The sequence below is a fragment of the Ranitomeya variabilis genome, chromosome 8 (assembly GCF_051348905.1).
Source record: "Ranitomeya variabilis isolate aRanVar5 chromosome 8, aRanVar5.hap1, whole genome shotgun sequence".
Lineage (NCBI taxonomy): Eukaryota > Metazoa > Chordata > Amphibia > Anura > Dendrobatidae > Ranitomeya > Ranitomeya variabilis.
Window position 1 is genome coordinate 43,606,652 of NC_135239.1, and position 26,787 is coordinate 43,633,438.

The following is a 26,787-nucleotide window of genomic DNA, read 5'->3' on the forward strand; positions in this document are numbered from 1 at the left end:
AGCCAAGAAAACCAAGGCCTGGTTCAAGAGGCAAAAAATCAAGGTGTTGCAGTCTCCTAGTCAGTCTCCTGACCTTAACCCAATTGAAAACTTGTGGAAGGAGCTCAAGATTAAAGTCCACATGAGACACCCAAAGAACCTAGATAACTTGGAGAAGATCTGCATGGAGGAGTGGGCCAAGATAACTCCAGAGACCTGTGCCGGCCTGATCAGGTCTTATAAAAGACGATTATTAGCTGTAATTGCAAACAAAGGTTATTCCACTAAATATTAAACCTAGGGGTTGAATAATAATTGACCCACACTTTTATGTTTAAAATTTATAAAAATTTAACTGAGCAACAAAACTTTTTGGTTTGTAAGATTTATGCATCTGTTAATAAATCCTGCTCTTGTTTGAAGTTTGAAGGCTCTAACTTATTTGCATCTTATTAAACCTGCTAAATCTGCAGGGGGTTGAATACTACTTGTAGGCACTGTATATATATATATATATGCAGATGGATAGATAGATATCAGAAAATCAGGAAAAAATTTCTTTAATTAGATAGATAGATAGATAGATAGATAGATAGATAGATAGATAGATAGATAGATAGACATCTGCTTTTGCTGTGATTCCAGTGAAGCAAAGTTAATGTTCCATTTTTTCTGAGAATAAATAAATAAAAACTTTAAAATACTAATATATATAGGGTGGTTACTTCAGAGTAGCAAAACGTAACATAATTAAGTATATATTGTATATGTATGGAGTGTATATTTGTGGAATGAGCTGTTTTTTGCATCACTTTGGTGTACATATAGCTTTCTGATGAATTGATTTCTCTTTATTTCTGGCAAGGTGGCCAGAAAACAACGATCTATTTTTTTTCTTTGCGCTCACCGTGCAGAGATTAGAGCTGTTGCTGTACGTCCTGGATACTCTGTGATCCGCTTACACTATTGTCATGGGATTCTATAAGTTAAAAGGGACTGTTCAAAGCGAAAAAAAAACATTTAGAGACATGAAGCCTCGGGCTGCCTCAGTGTCTCCGAATTCAATAATGGGTGTCTTCTAATATTCAAGCTGTCCGCCTCTAATCTTTCAATATTTAATATTGCGAGTCAGATCTCTATGTCGGAAAACGGAGTAAATCTAGCAGGATGACTATGTGGATACAGTGATGTTGCGATGAGTTGCGATGCGTTGCTCTGTACTGGGTGTACTGTTATATTTTTCACTTTGCTTGGTACAAGTTTTAGAAGAAAGAAGTTTCTTACCCCACAGTCGAAGCAATTAAATGATGAGTGGAAGTAGAGGCGAGGGCCCATCCCGTACATCTTGAGGGACATCTCCACCAAAAATAATCCAAGAAACAGGAATTCTGCATTGTCTGTAAATAAACCATATCCCCAGCCCACCAAAAAATCAACAACATTGTTTAGATCAATATTAGAATTGTATAAACTGTATAATAAAATGTATGGGACAATCCCTAATTGTGAAAGGAGCCATGCAAACTGGGAGACGTCAACCCAACTGGGAGACGTCAACCAAACTGGGAGATGTGAACCAAACTTGGAGACGTGAACCAAACTGGAAGACGTGAACCAAACTGGAAGACATGAACCAAACTGGAAGACGTGAACCAAACTGGAAGACGTGAACCAAACTGGGAGACGTCAACCAAACTGGGAGACGTCAACCAAACTGGGAGACGTCAACCAAACTGGAAGATGTGAACCAAACTGGAAGACGTGAACCAAACTGGAAGACGTGAACCAAACTGGAAGACATGAACCAAACTGGAAGACGTGAACCAAACTGGGAGACGTCAACCACACTGGGAGACGTGAACCAAACTGGGAGACGTGAACCACACTGGGAGACGTGAACCAAACTGGGAGACGTGAACCAAACTGGAAGACGTGAACCAAACTGGGAGACGTCAACCAAACTGGGAGACGTCAACCAAACTGGGAGACGTCAACCAAACTGGAAGATGTGAACCAAACTGGAAGACGTGAACCAAACTGGAAGATATGAACCAAACTGGAAGACATGAACCAAACTGGAAGACGTGAACCAAACTGGGAGATGTCAACCACACTGGGAGACGTGAACCAAACTGGGAGACGTGAACCAAACTGGGAGATGTGAACCAAACTGGGAGATGTGAACCAAACTGGGAGATTTGAACCAAACTGGGAGACAGGAACCAAACTGGGAGACGTTCATATCACACATTTTCTAACAGCATAATTGTTCAGGATTAGTGACAAACAAACGTGCTCGGATAAGGTGTTATCTGGGTATGCTCATGTGCTAACCGAGTGTTTTCGGCTGCATGTCTTGCTGCTGTTCAACAGCCACAGCACATGTGGGGATTGCCTAACAAACATACAATCCCCACATGTGTTGCGGTTGTCAAACAGCCGCAGGGACTCTAACATTTTATTCGAACACGCCGAAGTCACTTGGTTAGCACATGAGCATGCTCAGATAACAACTTAACCGGTCATGTTCACTAATCACTGTTCAGGATATTAAAGAAAAAACTAAATAAATGTTGTAGCCCTGTGAAACAGTGGGGGAACAAATCTATGCATTCAATCATTCCAATTTCTCCAAACCACAGAGCAGAGGCTCTCAGCTTGATCATGCATGGGCCGAACACTTATTTCCCATGGTATGAGCAATCGGTGGGCGGTTTAGTTTGAAAGTAACCATTGCTTTACATTTTTATTTCATAAATCAATAGTTCACATGGAAATAAGAAACTGTAATATATCTTATCAGATAAATCTGCTTCTTTCTCCTCCTGGACTGATCATTCATTCTCAAAATTCTCAATTCACAGGTAAAATCTGTCTTCAGTTAAAATAGACTTTCACATTATTAAGATGGGAGATGATGACTGTTAGTGCTCATGGAGTTCTATGGAGAGAGGAGGAGCTAGAGAAATGACCTTTACACTTTCTCAGTCTTCACTGAATACAGAGTTTACAAAGTGAAAGCTCAGTCCTGGCAGAGAAAGAAGCAGATTTATCTGATAAGATATATTGCAAAGTTGCTCATTTTTATGTGTACAATTGATTCATGAAATAAAACTTAAAATGACTGATACTCTTTAAATATTAACAAGTCACACAGGATCATATAACTCCAACACATTTGTTAAAATAATGATAAAGAGGACAGATCCTTTAATGCGCAACATTATTTTTGCAATGTTATGTGAGCACAATTGTTCTTTGAAGAAAAGCTATGAATCAATACTTTCCTGATTATTCATTTTTAACATATGCTTCATAAAGCAAAACGTAATAAAACTCACATAGAATATTGGAGAGCCACTGTGCCTGGTCATGGTGAACAATGGCCACGCAGGCAGTGTTGAGAGCTACCACTCCTAAGACCATCCAATAGAAAACCGGAGACTTGATCATATGGCGTATGGATATTCGTAGTAATCTTTCTTTGTGACGAAAATAAGATGCACCGTCCATTTTGTTACTTTTAATACTGGCTCTTGCAAGCGGGGTACCTGCAATGGGGACATATATATTTAGGATGATGTTATGGCACATACAGTCCAGTCTGCAGAATACACATTATATCACGTCACTATGAATCTGTACCCACCGACAGAAGATATGTCAACACAATGGTCCTCGTTTGTGTCCCGGTTCATAGCTTCTGTTCTACTTCGTTTAATCGTTGCTCTCCTGAGAACTGTAGACAAAATATGGATAATTTCATCCTCCCCCGATGCTCAGAGGACCAGATTATGGCACACAAAGGACAGTTCAGTAGGGTTTATCTTATAGGGAGCAGCACAAATATGCAAGTCGGACAGGATCCAAGGGAAATAAAAAGTATAAAGGGCTTAAAAGCGTGAGAAATCAATGATCTTACCTTCTAAAGCTGAAGTCCCAGAATTTTTATTCTCTTCTGCTAACATAACTTCCTCTGAATGAAGAGAAACATGCAGATAAATGTGACAACTTGAATTCTAAAGTGACCATTATCAGAAGTGAAGACATGAACTACAACATTGTATGAATATTGGCTAAAGAATGGTCAGAGAGGTGGTCTGGGCTTATGATAGTGATGATCTATCTGTAGGACAGGTCATCTATCTGATCAGTGGTAGTCCAACACCCGGGATCCCCATTAACAGATTTTCCAGACAGATCTCTCTCATCTGGGCAGGTTCTCCGGACAGATCTCTCTCATCTGGGCAGGTTCTCCAGACAGATCTCTCTCATCTGGATGGGTTCTCCACACAGATCTCTCTCATCTGGGCAGATTCTCCAGACAGATCTCTCTCATCTGGGCAGGTTCTCCAGACAGATCTCTCTCATCTGGATGGGTTCTCCACACAGATCTCTCTCATCTGGGCAGATTCTCCAGACAGATCTCTCTCATCTGGGCAGGTTGCACTAATAGCAATTAAGTCTCACCCCTAGCATTTTCTTCTGCAGGTAATCTTCTTAATGGCAACTTAGCTACTTGGCCTTGACCCCCATAGATGTAGCCTTGGTACACCTGAAGTGCCCATCAACATTTCAGATGGCAAAATCGCGCTACGCTCTTGGAGAAAAACCTCAATCTTTAGTATCTTCAGTTCTACTCCTAAGACTCTTCCTGTTCTCATTAAAGGGGCACTGCTTCCTCCGGAAGGGACAGTCACAGCGGCAATATATTTTCTGTAACCTGGGGTGGATGATGCGCCCCACCTTTAGTTGCATTCTCTCTCAGGTAGCGTAGATCCTACCCACTGAATTTGCACTCTGCCATTCACCCCAAATGGTGGGACATCTGCCTGTAAAAAACCTCAGCCATATCGATGGCTTGATCTTCATGGTAACCTTACCAGCACACACGCCACCTAGTCTTACTACAGATTATACCCTACAGCCCTGGGACAGCTAGGGCATGGCACACATGAACTGCGCTCATTGGCTCCGAACTAATGATTGCACGTACCCACAAATGCACACCTCACACGATAAGTGTACAGAAATAAACATGTTTCCAAAAACACACACATGAAATCCAGCTGAAATGGAATAAGGATCCAATGAGACAAACAAGCATAACTCTGGATGGGTCTCTCTTGCAATACGGTTAATGGGAAAAGGCTACATAATTCTTAACTCTCCTCCATGATACTTGCCTGTACACTTATCTATAAAGCAAGTTGTAGCAATATATTTTTTTTTCATATTTTCAAGCATTCAATGCAGAATGTTTGGTCTAATCTGCTAAACGCTAAATATCAAACCTTCACGTTGCTCATGACATCTTTAAAACTGCCTTAAAAATGCCGGAATTAAAGAGATTTCCTCCCTTGCCTCCCGGCTTTCTGCTTGCCTAGGTGCTTCTGACTGATTGACTGCTCTTCCCAGCGGCATCTTTGCGACTCTGGCCCAAACTGTGTGCTTGCCAGTCCGATCTCCATGAGGCCAACTTTATAACAGTGACTACAAGCTCTATAGAAAAGCTGTGTTCCTCACCAAGTAGACTAACCACCACCGCTAGGTTGCAACGATGGTCGGTAATCTAGGCAAGGAGCAGTAAACTATAAAATTATAAATAATAAATGAGAACAGAGAGGAATTTTAGTAATGTGGAGACAGTCCTTTTAATCTGATAGATCAAGGATTTTACTCATTGTATATAAAATAGTAAAGGTTTCTACTGTGGTTCCATAAATTGAAATGTTCCTAAACAGCACTTTAAAAGACTATTAAAAAGGCAAGTTTTGACATAAGGATTTTTGCAGTATTTCACTCACCAGCTTTATCTATCCAAGCCCGATATCCGTTCAGTTCCCTCTCAATCTGCTGCTGCCTGCGCAACTTCATGAAGGCCCGACGGTTCTCCACACGTTCTCTTTCTTTGGCAAATTCACTGCAATATGATGAGAAAAAAAAATTGTTTTTTGGCACCAAAACTACATAAATGTTACATAAAGGTTTGAGAAAAGCGCTGGTTGGCCTTATCTACTGTAGCTCTCGGAGGATGGTTTGGACAAACCTGTAAAAAGCTCCTACTCTCAGCAAGACATGTTAAGGGGGTCATATAGAATAAGGGCCGATCATCACACCTGAAATGTGAGGGAGCAGCAACAAGCACTGTTCCTTCCATTGGGGGAAATCAGGAGACCCTCATACACATTACAATAATGTCAATTTAGACAGAACCTTCTACAAGTGTGTCCGTGAAGTCATGGTGCACTTTTGACCAGTCACAGTATCTATTTATAGTTTACATTTTGGTGCCCTTTCTCTGGCCCAATCATATACAAGAACCAATCAAACAACCCAAACTCTTTTAAGCTGTTCCTGAGCCCCCAGTCAGATTAACCCCTGATAAACTGAACTCTGATTAATACACTGCCAGGTCTGTGACATCATGGAACCACAAGCTTATGCCAGGTGTGTGGTTCTCCAGGCTACAAATGATGTGCGTTTGCTACAGATATGCTTCATGAGATTGACAATGATGCAATATTTTTGCAGAAGATTGTGCTTAGCGATGAGGCGACCTTCCATATTTGTGGACATGTCCATCGCCATAACCACACATTCATATGTGGCTACTGAATATGCCTACGTTGAGTACGAATGTAACACCGCTAAAGTGAATGTGTGGTGTGGCCTGATGCATGATAAAGTGATAGGCCCATTTTTTTCGCGGAGCGGTCTGTGACGGCAAATATGTATCTTGACATGTTGGAATTGTATGCAGTGCCACAATTTCCAGAAGGTGTCATCTTTCAACAGCACGGCACTCCTCCACACTACACCACCATTGTTTGTGAGTTTCTGGATAGAACATTCCCCGGCGGTGGATAAGCAGGGGTTCTGTCAAGCCATGGCCACCACGATCCCCGGATCTGACGCCCTTAGACTTTTACTTTTGGGGTTATGTGAAGCAACATGTGTACATTAAATGTATCAACGACATTAATCATATAAAACAGAGAATCACAGACGTTATTCACTCTGTTACACCAGACGTCCTTACCCATGTGTTGCAAGAACTTCACTATCGTTTGGATGTGTGTAGGGCAACAAATGGAGCCCACATCAAACTGCACTGAATAGGTTTGAAACTGGGAGAGTGTTTCTTTTATTTGGAGCAGATTTCACATTTCTATAGTTTTTTGTTGCTTTCCAGTGACTGCTCAAAAGTGCACCATGACTTTACGGAAACACTGTACTTTAAGGTGTATTTGGGTCTCTGGACTTTCCCCAACTGATGATGCAGAGAGAGCAAATATTGGACATGATGAACATGGTGGACATAGTTATTGGTCAAACAAGTGTTCTGCTGGTCACTTTTAAGTACACCCTAATAATTGGAGAGAAATCACATGTTGCTTCTTCATGGCACCATCACACCTACACATAGTTGTGCCTTAAACTTCTCGATTATCTGTTAAAAGAAACATTCTATATTCTTGATATTTTGCAAAATGAGTGCGGCAGACAGTGTGATCCATGTTGCGATCCATCATGCTGATGCATGGTCTTGGAGTTAGCAGGCAGAAGCCCATAGATCATTGCATTGTGGGAACCCAAAATGATAATTTGGGGACTGCAGGATCAAGTAATTTCCAAACATACAATATATCTGGAGATTTACGGGACCTAAAACTGCATGCATTGCACTGCAATAAGTATAATAAATACATATTCAATATCATTGCCATAGCAAAATGCTGCAGTGTAATTTTCCATCCATCACAAATGAATCTGCATTTGCCCAGAGCTTTTTGACACTTTATCAGACCCTACACACTGGAATATTCCGAATATTGAGGACGAAACACGACTAAGGCAAATTTTGACATGATGCTACAATCCCTATGGGCACTGCAGATATTCAAGGGTGCAAACCAATGTCTAGTTAGTACTTACCCATCAGACCCCGTTCCTCCTTCCCCCACCCAAAACTAGCATTGCAGCACAAACAATAAGCTGTTTACACGTTCTGGAACTTTTGCTGTTGCCATGGAAACCAAGTGAAATGCGTAAAAACTGGGATAAGCAAATTCTAGATGCACAGGCTCCGATCAGTACTCCACCAGTCACACGGACAAAACAATAAAGCTGCATCACAACAAGAGGCAAATAACGTCCAGAGATAATGGAAGATATCCATAGTTAGAAAGACTATCAGTAAATATAATGGAAAAAGTGCAGATATTTCCTACAAATAATGATGGTCAACATCTTCTTGTTCATTTATGTCCTTCTCTGATGAATTAGTTATCTACATTTTTATTAATATTGATTTGGCTCACAAACTGATTTTGTTGAGAAAGTTCCATGGACCTGTGATCTCCAGGCGAATATAAGAGCTGCCTTGCTGCCAACTGATTGTAGATCCATTGATGACTGTAGACTGCATGCACCAGTGATTGGGTCCACTGCCAGGACTACTGCTACATCCTTATCTATGGCTGCCCATCTAAAGCACCCATACACATTAGATAACGGTCAGCCGAACAATGATTTAGTCGATCGTTTGGCCGGCAGTCATCTTGGCTTTCTTCATTATACACAGAGCACTTGTTCGGCCGATAGCTCCTGTGTGCTCTATGGAAGACCCGCAGACAGACAATCATGTCTGCCGGCGGTCTATCTCTGGGAAACAAGGCGATTAGCAGTCCAAAATCGAACATACCCAATCTAGATCTCCCTCGATGATCATTTGGTCAACAGCCTCATATACATTAGGATGTCAGCTGAATCTGTCAATATCGGTGGGTTCAAACGTCATTAGTTTAATGTGTATAGGGTCTGTAAGAATCTTGTGCTCCATTAGTCCAACCTCAACTGCATAGTGTATCTCTCCCATCCTCACTTCTCTTCCTCCCCCTCTGCCATCCCCTTCACTGGCTACCCATAGTCCAAAGAATCCAGTTCAATACAAAGACTTACAAGGCGGGCCATAAGTTGCCTCCTTCCTGGTACATCTCTGACCAAGTCTCCCATCATCTGCCCGCACATAAAGTTTACTCCTCATAGAACCATCTCCACAATTTCTCCATCACATCACCCATTCTCTGGAACACACTTTCAACTTAGCTAGACAGATTACCTGCCACCTTGGACACGGTCAAAAGAACCCGAAACTTCAGCAAACAGAAATTAATTGAGCAAGTCAATGGTCCCTGATTTGTGCCCTTATAGGACTTGTCCACCCTTAGGCCATATTCACACGTTCAGTATTTGGTCACTACTTTTGTTCAGTATTTGAAAGCGAAAATCAGGAGTGGAACAGCCAGAGGAAAAGTATAATAGAAACACGTCACCACTTCTGCATTTTTAACCCACTCCTAGTTTTTGCTTCTAAATAATGATTGAAAATACTGACTAAATACTGAACGTGTGAATGTGGCCATAGAGACAATTTTTTTTACTTTAATGCATGTAATTGATTCTAAAATCTATCTTGCATTTTGCCTTCATGAAAAATTTGGCACCATTTGCTGCAGAATTAACATACTGTTAATGGCTACAGAATGAGTTAAAGGGAATCTGTCAGCAAGTTTTGGCTACCTGATCTAAGAGCAGCGTAATGTAGGCAAAGAGAAGCTGAATCCAACGATGTATCATTTAGTTCACTGGGTGCACCAGTTCTGAAACAATCAGAGGCTTTAGATTTAAAATGAAGCAAAGCTGAGAAAGCTAACCCCGCCCACACCAGGCTCTCAACAGACAGTGAGCTGCTTATCACAGGGGAAGGGGGCGTTACCAGACTAATGTAGTCCAGCAAGGTTAATCTCTTAGTGATAAATACTTCACAGTTCGTAAACAACAGCAGGCACTGTGACAAGTGACACATCCCTGAATTCCGTGTCTCAGCCTCTATTTCCTGCTGTCTTCAGATTACATAGCAAAAAACTGCTGAAAGATTACATTTAACTGATAATCCATCAGTTAGCACACTATGATGGTCTGAAAGGGAGTTTGTAACTTTTTTATTTGTATTTTCTTTCTTGTTCTTGTTTGTTATTTCCGAGCTCCTCTCATCTGATTTTTGCTCACAGACCATATCAAAGCTAAATGTGCAGAAAAACAGAGAGCCTGGAAAAGCGAAACCGTGCATAAAACATTAAAATGAAACCCATTTAAAAATATATATATTTTTAGCTCTAAGTACATGCATTTACGGTAAGTAAAAAATGTCCCATAAGCCACTGTCCGACATCTCTGGTGGCAGCTTATTCCCTAAAAAAACATTATTTTTTTCTGAATAAAAATCATATGTTTTTTATATTCTCTTGGAAACCTAGCCTGAGGGTAAGTCCAAACTATCATTTTCTCTCCATCCCAGAAAAACTGTCCTATTATTCTGGTTAGGCTTCGATCAGAGCTTGATCACAGTGGCATCAGTTTTTCTTGGAGGTGGAGGGAAAAAAAATTGTTTCTCCACCTTCTCCATTCTGCCAGTCTGTTCTGTCAGAAAATCGAACTACACTTGGATGTCATCAAATTGCGGTCTGATATTTCACATGAACCCACAAATCTGCATTGGCGATTTTGATCCAACACTCGAATCAAAATTGGACAGTTCTCTGATTTTTTTTCTCGGACCACTTGGTCGAAGAAAAACAATTGAACATGTGCACATCCCCATAAAATATCATGAGTACAAGTGCTATCTGTGAAAACCAGGGATAGCAGTCATCCGATACAATAGGTAATGTTGTAAGAGTGGAAAAGATGATGTACCACCCCTCCTGAAGGTTGCAGTTCCTGCTAGTTAAGGGTGACAGGGTTAAAGGTAAGCCCAGCCCATAGTTGGGGAGGAGTAATTGGGACTAGTGTGTGGGTTCATGGTTTTAGGAGTTGTAAGTTGAGAGAAAACTGGAGCTAAAGGATGCAGAAGAAAAAGCCAAGCATTTTACCTGCTCCCCGTGTATATAAGTTCTAACCTTAGTAAACAAGACTTTCTTTCTGTGAAGCCATCTGTTTTCTTTATTGTGAAGGTAAAGGGGTCCAGTGCTGCACAAATTGTGTCAGAACAAGTTCCAAAGGTGCAACAAAAACACAACTGCAGACACACAACCAGGTACCTTTAAGCAAGGTGTTTAAGGGCTCGGAGCTAGTTCTCGGCCAAATTCTCCCCTTACAGTGTGCAAGAGCCCTAACACTGCACTCAACTCTTTTTTTGGCAAATACTCTGGAAACTGCAAGATCCACCTATATACAGATCAATTACATGGGACTGGGAGAGGATGCATCTGACACAGGAAAGAGTCCTATGTGACCAGAACCAAGGAGCAAATCTCTATTTTCTCTCTGGCTTTGCCCAACACCTATTTTGCCAGCGCATCTTCCATTCACACCATGTATGATATTTTGGCCAGCCTCAATAAGACAATACATACTAAACAGTAAAAGAAGAAACATGGAAGGACAAAGTTCTTATAATAATTTGTCATAACTTCTAGCATATAAAAGAACATTAAATTAAAGCACCATAACTTGTGTAAAGAGGGACAAACTTAAAAAAATAAATAAAATAAATCTGAGCCCAAAAATTACCACCTTATTACAGCAAACATTCCAGGTTTTTTTTTCACATATTTGTCAATTTAATTATCCTTCCAATTTCAGAATTTGCATATGCCACGAACCAGCCCCACGCTTGCACTGTGAAGCATGGCATGCTGCTATTGAGAACTAGACCCGGTTCGGTGCAGACACACACAGTGATAAGGGGCTAACGCACGGATAAGCCTACTCCACAACCTACACACGCTCAGTGAACTGTCTAGGCTTGCAACTCAACTCTACAGGATCTCTTGCAATAAAAATCTATCACACCATAAGTAATATATTTAGTTTATTTTTTGTGCTTTATTACTGGGATTGTTATATATTTATTTATTATGCTTGGAAACCTTTTTTACCTTAAATTACTGAGCTCCATTATTTAAAAATATCCTGCTATTATGTAATGCTGAAAACACCAAGGTAAGACAGCAGCAATTTCCCCACGTGGGGATTGCTTTCCTTGCTGGGTCTTTATAATGCAAAGTAGCCAGGTCACTTAGAGATGCAAACACTCAGTATAATGATACATGCTTAGGATTGAGTGGGATGCTGTAGAACGGAAGCTGTAAAGTTGGTATCAAATGACAAGCAATGGAATATTTTGCTGGTTGATTGATATTTTCGTTTTAATAGATGGAACTGAAATTAGGTAACATCTTGACTAAAGAAACTACTGTAGATCAATTAGGTCATCTACTAAAGCAGAGCTCACAGTGAAGTGTGGGAACGCAGCTTCAATGACCTCCCATGGTTTTCAGTGTGGAAAGTCGCATCATGGCACCATTCAGGGTGAAAATCACATATCACTGAGATGAATTATGGCATGGGAAAGTATGGCTTATCTTCACGTCGGACAGTTGAGTGATATGGTTGTTTATTATCTTTGATTTTTTTTACAAGTGACAAGGGCTTCAATAGATTTGGCGTAAGGTGAGCATAACTGTGTTTTTCGCTTTTAAATAAATGTGTAAAACAGGTTGTTTTGCATTATTTCAAATAAAGGATTTTATGCTTCCTGTGTGCTTATTTACAAACTTACTATGGGGTTAGTAATGGGGGCGTCTTATTCTTTTATTAAAGCCTGGTGGCAGCAGATTCTATGTTAGAACTGATTAATTCAGACTACACGTACATTCAAGGTTTTCCTGGATAAACTTAATTATATAAGAATCTTACAATATAACATTTTATTTGATAATCCCAAATGTTTGGTTCCATGTGGATATGTGCTTAAAATTATTTTTCCAATCATAATTTACTAAGTGTTTAGACTTACCCGGACAGGACACCAAGAACTAGATTCAGGACAAAGAAGGACCCAATAATAATTAGAGGAATGAAATACAGCCAATTCCAAGTGGGTCCTAAGGCATCATTGGTCTATAAAGTAAAGAAAAAATTAAGATAAGTCAATAAATATATGTAGACAATATCTGTGAAAGATTAAGATTAAGACTTGATTAGGAGCTCTTTATATAACAGTAGTGGTGGTATTTTACTTACTTCTTTCAAGACAATTCTAAAGATCAGTATGACGTCTGCTAGCTCCAGAAACATCTTAAAAAATATTAGTACAACAACAGTCCAGCCACTGGGGCTACATCTTGCATGATTTGTCTTACCACTTAAAGGTCTTTGCACCTTATAGGGGCTTTTTAGAGATGGACGAACCCGAACAGTAAAGTTCGGCGTCCATACCGAACACCTACTGTTCGGGCATGGACACCGAACACGGACTTCACCAGAAATTCCATGTTACTGTTTTGGTTTGGCCCCATGAACACCGGGTGTATCTCGCGCTGTCATGTGGATGAAAGCACTGCAAACACTGTCATTTCTCCCGGTGAACTCTCTGAGCTCAGCGATGGACCGTGAGACTTTTTCTCACTGTGCACACACCTTAGGTCATCGCAGTTCAGAGGCCCGACTGGGATCGAAGCCTCCGTGACCGGCGGTAACCTTGAAGATGTCACTGATCGCAGCAGCTCATTCCCCAGTGGTTCTCAGCCTGGACGGTTGCATCTTGGCACTGGTCCAGGTTGAAAACTTATCATCAGACATGGATTATGGCATGTGATAGTACAAAGGACTGGTGAGGGATATTGTTGTTGTTTTTTTGTTTTATTACAGGAGACCATGGCTTCAGTGGAATGGGTGACAGGTGAGAATAACTATGTTTGCGATTTTTAACAAATCATCTCTAGGGGTTTTCAGTATCTGAAGGAAACAGGCAACAAGGAGGAAATAGTATAAAAAAGACAGTATTAGACTCTCCAGTTTAGTCTTCAACTCCAATAGTCCCTGATGCTTTTTGCGTACTACCTGTAGTGAAGTTGTGGCGTTACTTTCCATTTGACTGCTGCTATCAGTGGCATCAGCAGTCATGCATCTCACATGCAAGCATCATCACTGTGGCCAGTGATTATCTAGAGTGGTCCCGTGCACATGGATGGAATGTCATAACTGCAGAAAGTAATCAGAAATTGTGGTTGTGGAGACCATGCAGTAGGGACTAGAAGAAAATAAAAGGGTTGAGTACATGTGTCTTCTTAATTTTATACCATATCCTTCTCTGGCCAGCTTTCTTATAATGCTCGAAGCCCCCTTTAATATATTAGCTTTTTTACAAAAAATATGCTTATACAAATCAATACTCAACTCTACTTTTTGGTACGACAGCTGGAAATGTCATGCACATGATGTGTCAGTGGTCTAACTATGAAGTGGGGTATGACTGACATCAATAATACAATATCCTTCATTTTTTGGAGAACTAGTATGGGGGAAAAGGACGTCTTGCCAGACTAGTCTTGGTTCATTTACATATGCCAAGATGCTGAATAAGAGAGCATTTATAAAACACAGCTCCTCAGTGTCCTCCCTGCTGCTGAGATCTCACAGTGCTCAGTACAAGCTGCAGTTGTCAATCACTTGGTGGGGGAAGAATGAATACATTTGAACGCGTGAGTTTTCATTTTCTATATCTGGACTCATAAAATGCTCATCTTTATATCACGACTGTACAGCCATTGGGGCATGGATATTGAAAGTAAATACACCAGTCTCATCGGGTCTAAGAGATCTATTTAATGATCTATGCAGCTTGTGTTGGGAAATCTGATGAGAGATCTGCTTTGCGCCTTTGGCTCTGTATTGTCTCGCCATTCTGATCACATGCCTCTACAAATTCACATGTGTCATTAAATCGTGTGTATATAGATGAAACATATCTACAAATACAAAATGTAAAAATGTTACACCATTAATGATATCAGAATCTTTAACAAAATATAACTTCAAACTGCTAAAATAATTAACCAGCCTGCAGGATTAGAGGAGGAAAGAGGGAAAGTTCACCTTAATTAACTGCTAATTCAAATGGCACTGAGGACTTTAGGATCCTTTTACATTTGAAGACATTAGCATTTATGTTTAGACCAAGCATTAAGAGTATGTGTCTGCTTAAATTATAAGAACAGCCTACTACAGCATCGAGTGTGTACTTCAGTAGCCAAAGCGACATGAGTCCACTTTATTTATGTAAAGTGAGTACTCCCCAAAACTCTCCCAACCAATCTGAAGTCCTAAAGGTAGGCTTAGCAGCCCAGATACGTGATAAATGCTATGTTGGTGGGGATCTGACCACTGAGACACTGAGACCAAAAGACACAATGTTGGACCTGCTGTACTTGTCATAATAATAATAATAATAATAATAATAATAATAATATTTATTTTTATTTAATAAATAGTCCCGAAGACATATTATTCCCAAAATATTACCATGCATATAATAGCATATATATGCTGAATTGCATATTTCAACGAGCAACGCGACTCAAAAATATATGAAAATCAAGGAGGAAAATGAGTCAAATGCTAATAATTTACAAAAGTGAACAAAGTTTATTAAATATCAATAAAGATAAAATTTAGAACCATAAATATACATGCACACAGTTCATTGAGCAATCGATGTATAAAGTAACAATATGAGGTACATGACAAAATCCCAACTAAGTGAGTACCGATGAGACCTGCCTCCATAAGTGGGCTCTTATAATATAGTATGGTGAAAAATGGGTCACTGTGGCACAACTATGCACAATATACAGCCACAGTTGTAAAGGTACATAAGGCTGAATGGTGTAATCAGTGAACAGAGGGCTCGAAAGCAGTACAGATCCCTGTGAATGCTGACTGCTCCTAATCTTATCCACTCTGACCACGCCAAAGACATGTAAAGCCTATAGCAACCTGCTAATATCAACAACGTGAACCACAGCAACACAAAGTTACAAACAGTAATTACCCATGTTGTGTCAGGCAGGCCTCCCGGACCTCACTCCCCTACGCACATTTCGGTGCGAGTCCACCTTCTTCAGGGGGCGTGGCTACAGTGGTAACTAGTCCCTCCCTATATATCCGGCATGTCAGGTCACCTAGTGATCAATTATATATAACATATATCCAGAGAAAAAGAAAAAAATGGTTTGCACTCACCAAGCCCAATAAAACAGATAAGACTTTATTAGGACATATGCGAAATGGACAAGGAGATCATGTTGACCACAGGATGACAGCTGTTTCGCGCACGCAGCGCTTCCACAGTCTGGATATATGTTATATATAATTGATCACTAGCAAGCGTAAATGCGCAGCGTCTAAGGCCAGCATCACACTAGCAAATTTTACGGACGTATGAGCGCAGAAAATACGTCCAGAAAATACTCATTACACACGGCCCAATGATTCTCTATGGGGCAGCTCCTATCTGCCGTATATTACGCATCCGTGATATACGGTATGTTACAGGTGTAAAAATCGCAGCCTGCTGCGTTTGTCAGCGTATTGCACAAAAAATTCACCAATGAAAGTCTATGCGGGCGAGAAAATTACGGATTATACGTGGACCATGTGTGTGACTCGCGAGAAATACGCAGCGGTGTTCTATAGAAAAGCCGGTAATTCAGTGCAGTGTACAGTAAAATCACACTGACAGAATAGAACAGGTAGAATAAATGTGTACACATAGAATAGGTATATATATATATATATATATATATATTTAATTCAGCGCTAGATAGCAGAAACGGTAATTCAATTGCCGGCTTTTCCTATCTCCTTCACAAACCCGACAGGATATGAGGCATGGTTTTCATACAGTAACCCATCTCATATCCCTTCTTTTATAACATATTCCTCTTTGCTAATGTAAGAAGTGTCTCTGTGTAAAATTTGGGGTCTCTAGCTATTAAATAAAAGGGTTAAATCCCGGAAAAAATTGGCGTGGGCTCCCGCGCCATTTTCTCTGCCAGAGTGGGAAAGTCAGTGACTGAGGGCAGATATTAATAGCCTAGAGAGGGACCATGGTTATAGGACCCCCCCTTGCTAAAAACATCTGCCCCCAGCCACCCCAGAAAAGGCACATCTGTAAGATGCGCCTATTCTGGCACTTAGCTTCTCTCTTCCCACTCCCGTGTAGTGGTGGGATATGGGGTAATGAAGGGTTAATGTCACCTTGCTATTGTAAGGTGACATTAAGCCAGGTTAATAATCGAGAGGCGTCAATTATGACACCTATTCATTATTAATCCAATAGTACGAAATGGTTAATAAAACACACACACATTATTAAAAAATATTTTAATGAAATAAAGACACGTGGTGTTTTAATATTTTATTATACTCTCATTCCACCTGAAGACCCTTGTCACCTGAAATAAAGTTAAAAGAAAAACAACAATATTCCATACCTTCCGTTGTTCAGTCTTGCCCCACGCTGTAAATCCATCTGAAGGGGTTCAATCATTTTACACCCAGGAGCTCTGCTAATGCAGCTGTGCTCCTGGCTGTAAAACTTGGTGAATGAATGGAATGCAGGGGAATGTACTGTAGTTACCTCGAGTCGCAGTGATGCGCCCCCTGCTGGATGAACTCATATGAACTCGAGCGTGGGAACTTTTCAGAATATTATCTCATGCTCTGTTTAAAACAGCTGACATGTCCCGGAAAAGATGTGGGCTCACCGCCGGAGCGCACATTAAAGGGACTCTGTCACCTGAATTTGGCGGGCTCTGTTTACGGTCCGATGGGTGGTGTTTTCTGTTCTTTCATGCACCCCTTCCTTTCCTGCTGGCCGCAATATTGTCTTGAATTTGATTCGGTTTCCTCCGTAGTACACGCGTGCGCAATGCAATCTTGCCTTGAGCACTCGCAGAAAAGCATTAGTGCGCATGCGCCGGCGCACTATGTCCCAGAAGTATTTTGCTGTGTTCTGGGACATAGTGCACCGGCGCATGCGCATTAATGCTTTTTGGCTTTGCCCGCAGTTGGGCAAAGCATACTGCGCGTGCGCAAGGCAAAATTGCATTGCGCATGTGTATACTATGGAGGAAACCGAATCAAATTCAAGACAATATTGCGGCCAGCGGGAAAGGAAGGGGTGCATGAAAGAACAGAAAACACCGCCCATTGGACCGTAAACAGGGCCCGCCAAATTCAGGTGACAGAGTCCCTTTAAAGCGGGGAATACCAACAGCAGCATAAATGTATGCCCGATGTCGGTAAGGGGTTAAACTGTACTAATCCTAACTGCTATTCTCAGGTGAGAACACCAAGACATTGTGGTTTAAACTTATGAATATCACAAAATAAATGAGTTTCACATATTGCTGTACACGCTTTTCTTCATTAAAAATGCAGCAAAACCTGATACCTGCGTTTTTTGCAGCTTTTTTGCACTCACTCATTGCTTTCTATGGGTGAAAAAACGCCGAAAGAAGTGAAATGCTGCAGTTTTCAAAAACGCAGTAGTTTTCCATTCCAGTCAGGAAAAAAAAACAATGTGTGTGCATGAGATTTCTAAAAACTCATAGCATTTGCTAGTACTGCAAAAAGGAGCTTTTAATTTGCATGAAAAACGCTGCAAAAACGTAGTATGTTTATATAGCCGCATAAAACCAACCCTAAACCTAACCTAATCCCCAACATCCTTTACTCCTTTAAAAAATTTGATCCCAAACAGATACAAATCTTTAAAAAATAAAATTAACGAGTCAAAATCTCAATTCTACCGTTGAAAAAACCCAGATTGCTTCACTCGAAGAACGAAAAAACTCTAGTATTCTGGAATAACTGGCATTCATATCAAAAGTCTACCATATTCAATTAATCTGACCTCTTTAAAGAAAGCCTTTCTTTTGTTACTCTAGACATAGTTAACATTTATACCCCATATTACCACTATTCTTAAATTTTCTTTTTCTCTACGCATACATCCAAGGTCTGAACAGGTCTTCTTATCCCCCTTCACTCCTTGTCTTGTCTTTGGCCTCTCTTCCTTCTTTCTCATCCAGATTAACCCTCAATTTTTTTATTTTTTTTAAAATTAACGCTGATATCATGGTTACATTACTACGGCATGTTACTGTCTTTTGGAATATTCAAAACAAAGATTATATATAAAAAAAACACACACCAAAGAGACAAAAATGGCAGCGTTATGAAACTTATGAACGCAATAAAAATGAGTGTAAAAAATGCGATAAGAAACACAAATAATCTAATTTTCCTAATAGGTGCAGATAATCTGCAACATTAAAAACTCTCCATATGCTTATCGTGGGATCTTAGCCTTACCATTCCCTGCACCACTCCAATGACTGGAAGCAAGAGGCTGCAGGGAGAATATAACTTCATTTTCTCCCTGCAGCTGCTCGTCCAGTGAGGCAGTCAGGCATTTTCAGTACAGCGAACAGGCACCTTCATAATGCTATTTACCTGCAAATTAACCCTATATTTGGAAATAAATAGCACTTTTGGAGATCACAGGTTACCTTTTACATGTATATGGACAATCTGGCAAATTATGAAAATTTGTCTGGAGTCTTGTTTTTAGCAGCTCAAGGTTGTCAACGTTATGTGACATTTGTTCAAGTTTTTTTAAATCCATTCATTATTTCATAGTTACATTTGGATAATAACATTATTTTTGCCCCTATAATTATGAGTAATTTAATTCTAATAATATCTACCAAAATTTTTCGATTATGAGTCTGACAGATGTCAATAACAAAATTACCGATGAATCAAAGCCGCCCAGAAATAGCCTGACACAGTACACGTTATACTAAATGCTATTCTAGGCAATGTTTGTGATAATCAACAGAAAGTTCACGACAACTATTAAAGATGAAAAAACCTAGGCGAGGTCATCACAACCATATAATATGAAAGCAGCGAGATGATCACATCGACTGGGCACAATGCCCTCACACTCCTCTTCTCCTCTAAGTGCTGACACAGAATGCACAGCCTCCTAATGATGAGCAGCATGGGAGCGCAGATGCTCGCGGCTTAGCTGACACTCATGAGCCTTTGCCAGCACATATTCAGAGGCCAATTACATTAATTAACACGGGGAGGAAAAGGGGAGTGGAGATCTGGGTGGGTTTGGAGATAATGTGCAATGAATGAGAACATCCAAGAAAAAAATGCATGTTCTATGACTCAGGTTCATGCTGGGTGATATGGCATCAACAGAAGAGACTCAATGGTTAGATACTTCTGGTGATCCTATTCAAGAATATTGACATCCATTGTATTAAGAAAAAAAGTGAAGATTAGAATTCTAAACTGAAGCTCCGACTTGGGACCGTGCTGTAAGGTCGTAGCCAGACGGCTGTATAACACAGACGACGATCTCATCATAATGCTCGGACTGGCCGATTTCATTCACAAGAAATTCATTTGTTCATCTCTAGAGTTTACCAATCTACTTGCACATTACCAGAGTCGCTTCCCTGATGACGACAGCAGTCATGTGACTGCTTCCCCATGACAACAGCGGGCATGTGACTGCTCCCCGATGACAACAGCGGGCATGTGACTGCTCCCCGATGACAACAGCGGGCATGTGACTGCTCCCCGATGACAACAGCGGGCATGTGGCTGCTTCCACTATGACGACATCAGGCATGTGACTGCTTCCCTGATGACAAAAGCTGGCATGTGACTGCTTCCCCATAACAACAGCAAGCATGTGACTGCTTCCCCCATGACAACAGCGGGCATGTGATTGCATCCCCCATGACAACAGCGGGCATGTGATTGCTTCCCCCATGATGACAGCTGGCATGTGACTGCTTCCCTGATGACAACAGCGGGCATGTGACTGCTTCCCCGATGACAACAATGGGCATGTGACTTCTTCCCTGATGACAACATCGGGCATGTGACTGCTTCCCTGATGACAACAGAGGGCATGTGACTGCTTCCCTGATGACAACATCGGGCATGTGACTGCTTCCCTGATGACAACAGAGGGCATGTGACTGCTTCCCTGATGACAACAGAGGGCATGTGACTGCTTCCCTGATGACAACAGAGAGCATGTGACTGCTTCCCCGATGACGACATCAGGCATGTGACTACTTCCCCCATGACAACAGCGGGCATGTGATTGCTTCCCCCATGACAACAGCGGGCATGTGATTGCTTCCCCCATGATGACAGCGGGCATGTGACTGCTTCCCTGATGACAACAGCTGGCATGTGACTGCTTCCCGGATGACAACAGCGGGCATGTGACTGCTTCCCCGATGACAACAGCGGGCATGTGACTGCTTCCCGGATGACAACAGCGGGCATGTGACTTCTTCCCTGATGACAACATCGGGCATGTGACTGCTCCCCTGATGACAACAGAGGGCATGTGACTGCTTCCCTGATGACAACAGAGGGCATGTGACTGCTTCCCTGATGACAACAGAGGGCATGTGACTGCTTCCCTGATGACAACATCGGGCATGTGACTGCTTCCCTGATGACAACAGAGGGCATGTGACTGCTTCCCTGATGACAACAGAGGGCATGTGACTGCTTCCCTGATGACAACAGAGGGCATGTGACTGCTTCCCTGATGACAACATCGGGCATGTGACTGCTTCCCTGATGACAACAGAGGGCATGTGACTGCTTCCCTGATGACAACAGAGGGCATGTGACTGCTTCCCTGATGACAACAGAGGGCATGTGACTGCTTCCCTGATGACAACAGAGGGCATGTGACTGCTTCCCTGATGACAACATCGGGCATGTGACTGCTTCCCTGATGACAACATCGGGCATGTGACTGCTTCCCTGATGACAACATCGGGCATGTGACTGCTTCCCTGATGACAACAGAGGGCATGTGACTGCTTCCCTGATGACAACATCGGGCATGTGACTGCTTCCCTGATGACAACAGAGGGCATGTGACTGCTTCCCTGATGACAACAGAGGGCATGTGACTGCTTCCCCGATGACGACATCAGGCATGTGACTACTTCCCCCATGACAACAGCGGACATGCCACCCTGATTGGGTGATATATACGCAAAATCTTGTAGCCTTATGGACATGATAGTGATTGGGGGTTTAGTTTTTGACCATAACAATAGCGATGCCGTACTGAGATTGGTGGATCAACGCTTTCTATTTGCATTTCTGACGTTTTATTATTATGCACAAGGAGTTTTTTACTCATTTATATTTGATAGTGAGGTGAATTTTATTGGGAACTGTGATGTTGTACTTGTTACTAAAATGTTTGTATTTGATGTATTTCATGTCAGGGGGTAGGTACTTGTGATTGGTGTATGTGTAGTAAACACACTATATAAACCCCCCTAGGCTTCACTATTTGTACCCGATAAAGACCTATATCAGGTCAAAATGTTGTATTTATTGATGGTGGAAAAAACCTTATTATATGATTGAACGCCCTGGACTGGACGCTGTCTACCTTTTTTCTTGTTGAAGACTTCCATGTTGGTTCCTTGGAAATTTTGGACATGCGTCCTGTTATTGAGTGCTGTCAGTGATCTTTATTAGTTTACCAATCTTCTTGTCACAGGCACTGTGTGTCAGTCTGACACTCAAACACTGAATAAAACTGTGAAGAAAATGCTACACCTGATGAAGAGACAGGAGTAGTCTCTGAAGCTGCTATTTGTTACCATCTTTTCAGTTAACCATTAAAAGGTATCAACCCCTGAAGACTTTAAAATTTTAATACTTTTCTATCTACTGGCTAACACGGTGCAAAGGTTTTTTTTTTCAGTAGATAGCACTGACAATTTTCAGCTCTGGGGTCCTGGGTTCAAATCCCATACAAAATCTGCAAGGAGTCTGTATGTTCTTCCCATGTTTGTGTGGGCTCATGCGATCAATGGATAGGTGATAATTTATAAATTGGTAGAAGTCTAACCTCTGAGACCTGCACTGATCGGCAGATTGGAGGAGCATTATCCCCATTAAGCAAGTAATGGTAGTGCATGTGCCTGACTTCCAAAAGGACATCAGACAGAGTGCAAAGTGAGTCCACCTGCTTAATTAAACCAACTCAATGGCCCTGAATGAATATAATTTTTCAGGGCTTCAGATGAAAACCCCACAGAGCCAGGGGCTCACAATCTACAGAGAACCCGGAGGAAGCCCATGAAAACACAGGGAGAACATAAAAACTTGCAGATGTTGCCCTTGATTGGATTTGAACACAGGACCCTGGCTTTGCAAAGCTACAGTGCTAACCACTGAGCCACCATGCTGTCCCTGTTTTTTGTTGCAACAGGAACTTGGTGTAGCAGTAAAATCACAAGTACAAAATGATCGCCTTTGTGTGTTTCAGTTTGTGTCAAATGTTTTAGCGGTTTAGCATTTTTTGATGGCAGGAACAACACAATCTGTAGTTGGATTCCACTGAAAACCTCACAGATACTTTAACAGCCCCCATTATAAGTAAAGGGGATGCATAACGAGTCAGTGGATCTGTTACAAAATGGAAGTTATCTAAAGTAGATCCCATATAAAAACATTTAGGCCAGCGTCACACTAGGCGTATGAAAATACGGTCCGTTTTTTACAGCCATAATACGCAGTAATTGTCCCAAAACACTGTTTCGTATTCAATGCGAGGATGTGATTTTTACGCACAAATTTATCCGTGTGTCATCCGTATGGCTTCCGTATGGCGATTTTTTTTTGCGCAGGCTTGCAAAATGGACATATCATGGATCCATCGGCTCAAATTTTCTTAAAAACATATATACAGTCTATATATACACTGTGTTCCAAATGATTATGCACAAAGAGTTTATGAGTGATAAGGTTAGAATTTTTTTGTTTGTCATTTAAACTCATTGATGGTGATGTGTGTCAGGGCTCTTTATATCACTGAAAGCAATTGCAGATACCTGTGCAAATTGGTTTGGCAGGTGTGTCCAAATAAAGGTAAGACTACTTAAGAAGGCTGTTCCACATTATTAAGCAGCCTACATTTTTTGCCAAAATGGGAAAGAAAAAGGATGTGTTGGCTGCTGAGAAGCAACAAATTGTGGAGTATTTAGGTCAAGGCATGACTACAATCAGCATTGCCAATACACTTCATCGTGATCATCGCACAATCAAGAAGTATGTAGCTGATTCCCAGCACACACGTGTGCGTGCTGATAAGGAAAAATTGAGGACTCTTTCCAACAGGCAATTGCGTAAGGTTAAAAGAGCAGCTGCAAAAATGCCTTGTCATAGCAGCAGACAAGTTTTTGAAGCTGCTGGTGCCTCCAACGTCCCCAGAACAACAAGATGCAGGGTCCTCCAGAGGTTTGCAGCTGTGGGTAAGCCATCCTGTCGACCACCTCTATCCACTGCACACAAGCAGAAACGGCTCCAGTGGGCCAAACAATACATGAAGACTGACTTCCAAACTGTTTTGTTCACCGATGAGTGCCGTGCAACGCTCGATGGTCCAGATGGATGGAGGATGGCTGGTTGATGGACACCCCATGAAAACACGTCTAAGGCGCCAACCCAACAAGGAGGAGGTGGAGTAATGTTTTGGGCTGGAATCCTGGGGAGAGAGATTGTTGGCCCCTTTATGATCCCTGAAGGGGTAAAGATGAACTCCATAATCTATGTGGAGTTTCTAAAACAACACTTCCTGCCATGGTTCAAGAGGAAGAACCGTGCTTTCCGCAGCAAGATCATTTTCATGCATGATAATGCACCGTCTCATGCTGCAAAAAACACATCTGCATCTCTGGCTGCTATGGGCATAAAAGAGGACAAACTTATGGTGTGGTCGCCATCTTCTCCTGACCTCAACCCCATTGAGAACCTCTGGAGCATCATCAAAAGGAGTGTCTATGATGGCGGGAGGCAGTTCACATCTAAGCAACAGCTCTGGGAGGGGATTCTGTCCACATGCAAAACAATTGAAGCAGAAACCATCCAAAAACTGACATTCAATGGACAAGAGAGTTCAGAAGCTTCTTTCCAACAAGGGGTCCTATGTGCAAATGTAACATCACCTAGAATAAAGTTTTCACTTGAAAACTGTTTGATTTCATTTTGGAATAAGCTGATAATGCTTATAACTTCACAACTGACCATTTTTTTGTTCAAAATAATAAAAAAAAAGGTTGAAAACTCTGCTGTGCATAATAATTTGGAACATGCATTTTGAAAAATTTTGATTTTTAAAAAGATACTGTTTTCATAGGCAGTTTGTTCCAAAACATTGCAATTATACTAGAATAGTAGATGACTGGAAAATAACAATGACTGCAATTCAGATAGGTATTTTAGAGAAAATAGGAGGAAATATTATTTGCATAATAATTTGGAACACAGTGTATATATATATATATATATATATATATATATATATATATATATATATGTTAGTGAGACACATATATATGTTTATATATATATATATATATATATATATATATATATATATATATATATATATATATATATATATATATATATATATATATATACTAGCTGTACTACCCGGCTTCGCCCGGGTTAATGACTGCTGTTAGCAAAATAGAATGTGTTAACAAAAATTTATTCTGCACACAAAAACCACAAAACAAATAGATAGAAATGTAATTATTAAAAGGCAAAAACTAAGCAAATAGAAGCATTTCACAACATATATTAGCTTTGTTATACTGAGAATGTCTTTGTTGCCTATATTAACCAATCAGAGCTCAGGTTAATTAACTGTAGCAAAATAGAAGCTGAGCTGTGATTGGTTGCTATTGGCAGCCTGATAAATCCCCAGCCAACAGGAAGCCCTCCCCCCTGGCAGTATATATTAGCTCACACATACACATAATAGACAGGTCATGTGACTGACAGCTGCCGTATTTCCTATATGGTACATTTGTTGCTCTTGTAGTTTGCTTATTAATCAGATTTTTATTTTTGAAGGACAATACCAGACTTGTGTGTGTTTTAGGGTGAGTTTTATGTGTCAAGTTGTGTGTGTTGAGTTGCGTGTGGCGACATGCATGTAGCGACTTTTGTGAGATGAGTTTTGTGTGGCGACATGCGTGTAGCAACATTTTGTGTGTTGAGTTGCATGTGACAGGTTAGTGTAGCAAGTTGTGTGCAGCAAGATTTGTGCATGGCGAGTTTTGCGCGTGGCGAGTTTTATGTGTGGTGCATTTTGAGTATGTGCAAGTTTTGTGTGAGGCAACTTTTGCATGTGGTGCAACTTTTGTACATGTGGCAATTTTTCTGTGTGTGCAAGTTTTGCATGAGGTGAGTTTTCCATGAGGTGAGTTTTGCACGTGTGGCGAGTTTTGCGTGAGCCTAGTTTTGCATATGGCGAGTTTTGCATGTAGCGAGTTTTGAGTGGTGACTTTTGTGTTTCGACTTTTATGTGGCGAGGTTGGTGTGTGTGTGTGGTGAAATGTGTGCTGAGGGTGGTATATGTGTTCAAGCACGTGGTAGTGTGTGGCGCATTTTGTGTTTGTGTTCATATCCCCGTGTGTGGTGAGTATCCCATGTCGGGGCCCCACCTTAGCAACTGTACGGTATATACTCTTTGTCGCCATCGCTCTCATTCTTTAAGTCCTCATTGTTCACATCTGGCAGCTGTCAATTTTCCTCCAACACTTTTCCCTTCACTTTTTCCCCATTATGTAGATAGGAGCAAAATTGTTTGGTGAATTGGAACGCGCGGGGTTAAAATTTCACCTCACAACATAGCCTATGACGCTCTCGGGGTCCAGACGTGTGACTGTGCAAAATTTTGTGGCTGTAGCTGCGACGGTACAGATGCCAATCCCGGACATACACACATACATACATACACACATTCAGCTTTATATATTAGATATACCTGTATGTAATCTCCTGTATATAGTATATACCTGT

General features: G+C 41.1%; 1 protein-coding gene across 6 annotated transcripts in view; it reads right to left on the reverse strand.

Moving 5' to 3' along the window:
* Positions 1–26,787, reverse strand: part of CACNA1E (calcium voltage-gated channel subunit alpha1 E) — a 718,540-nt gene that overhangs the window by 119,071 nt on the left and 572,682 nt on the right. For all 6 annotated transcript variants that reach the window (XM_077276797.1, XM_077276799.1, XM_077276796.1 and 3 more), the window contains 6 exons: positions 12,845–12,948; positions 5,787–5,902; positions 3,902–3,955; positions 3,629–3,718; positions 3,321–3,530; positions 1,264–1,376 (listed from right to left, as the gene is read on the reverse strand). In XM_077276797.1, coding sequence (XP_077132912.1) covers positions 1,264–1,376; positions 3,321–3,530; positions 3,629–3,718; positions 3,902–3,955; positions 5,787–5,902; positions 12,845–12,948 — 687 coding nt within the window. The remainder of the gene's footprint in view (positions 1–1,263; positions 1,377–3,320; positions 3,531–3,628; positions 3,719–3,901; positions 3,956–5,786; positions 5,903–12,844; positions 12,949–26,787) is intronic.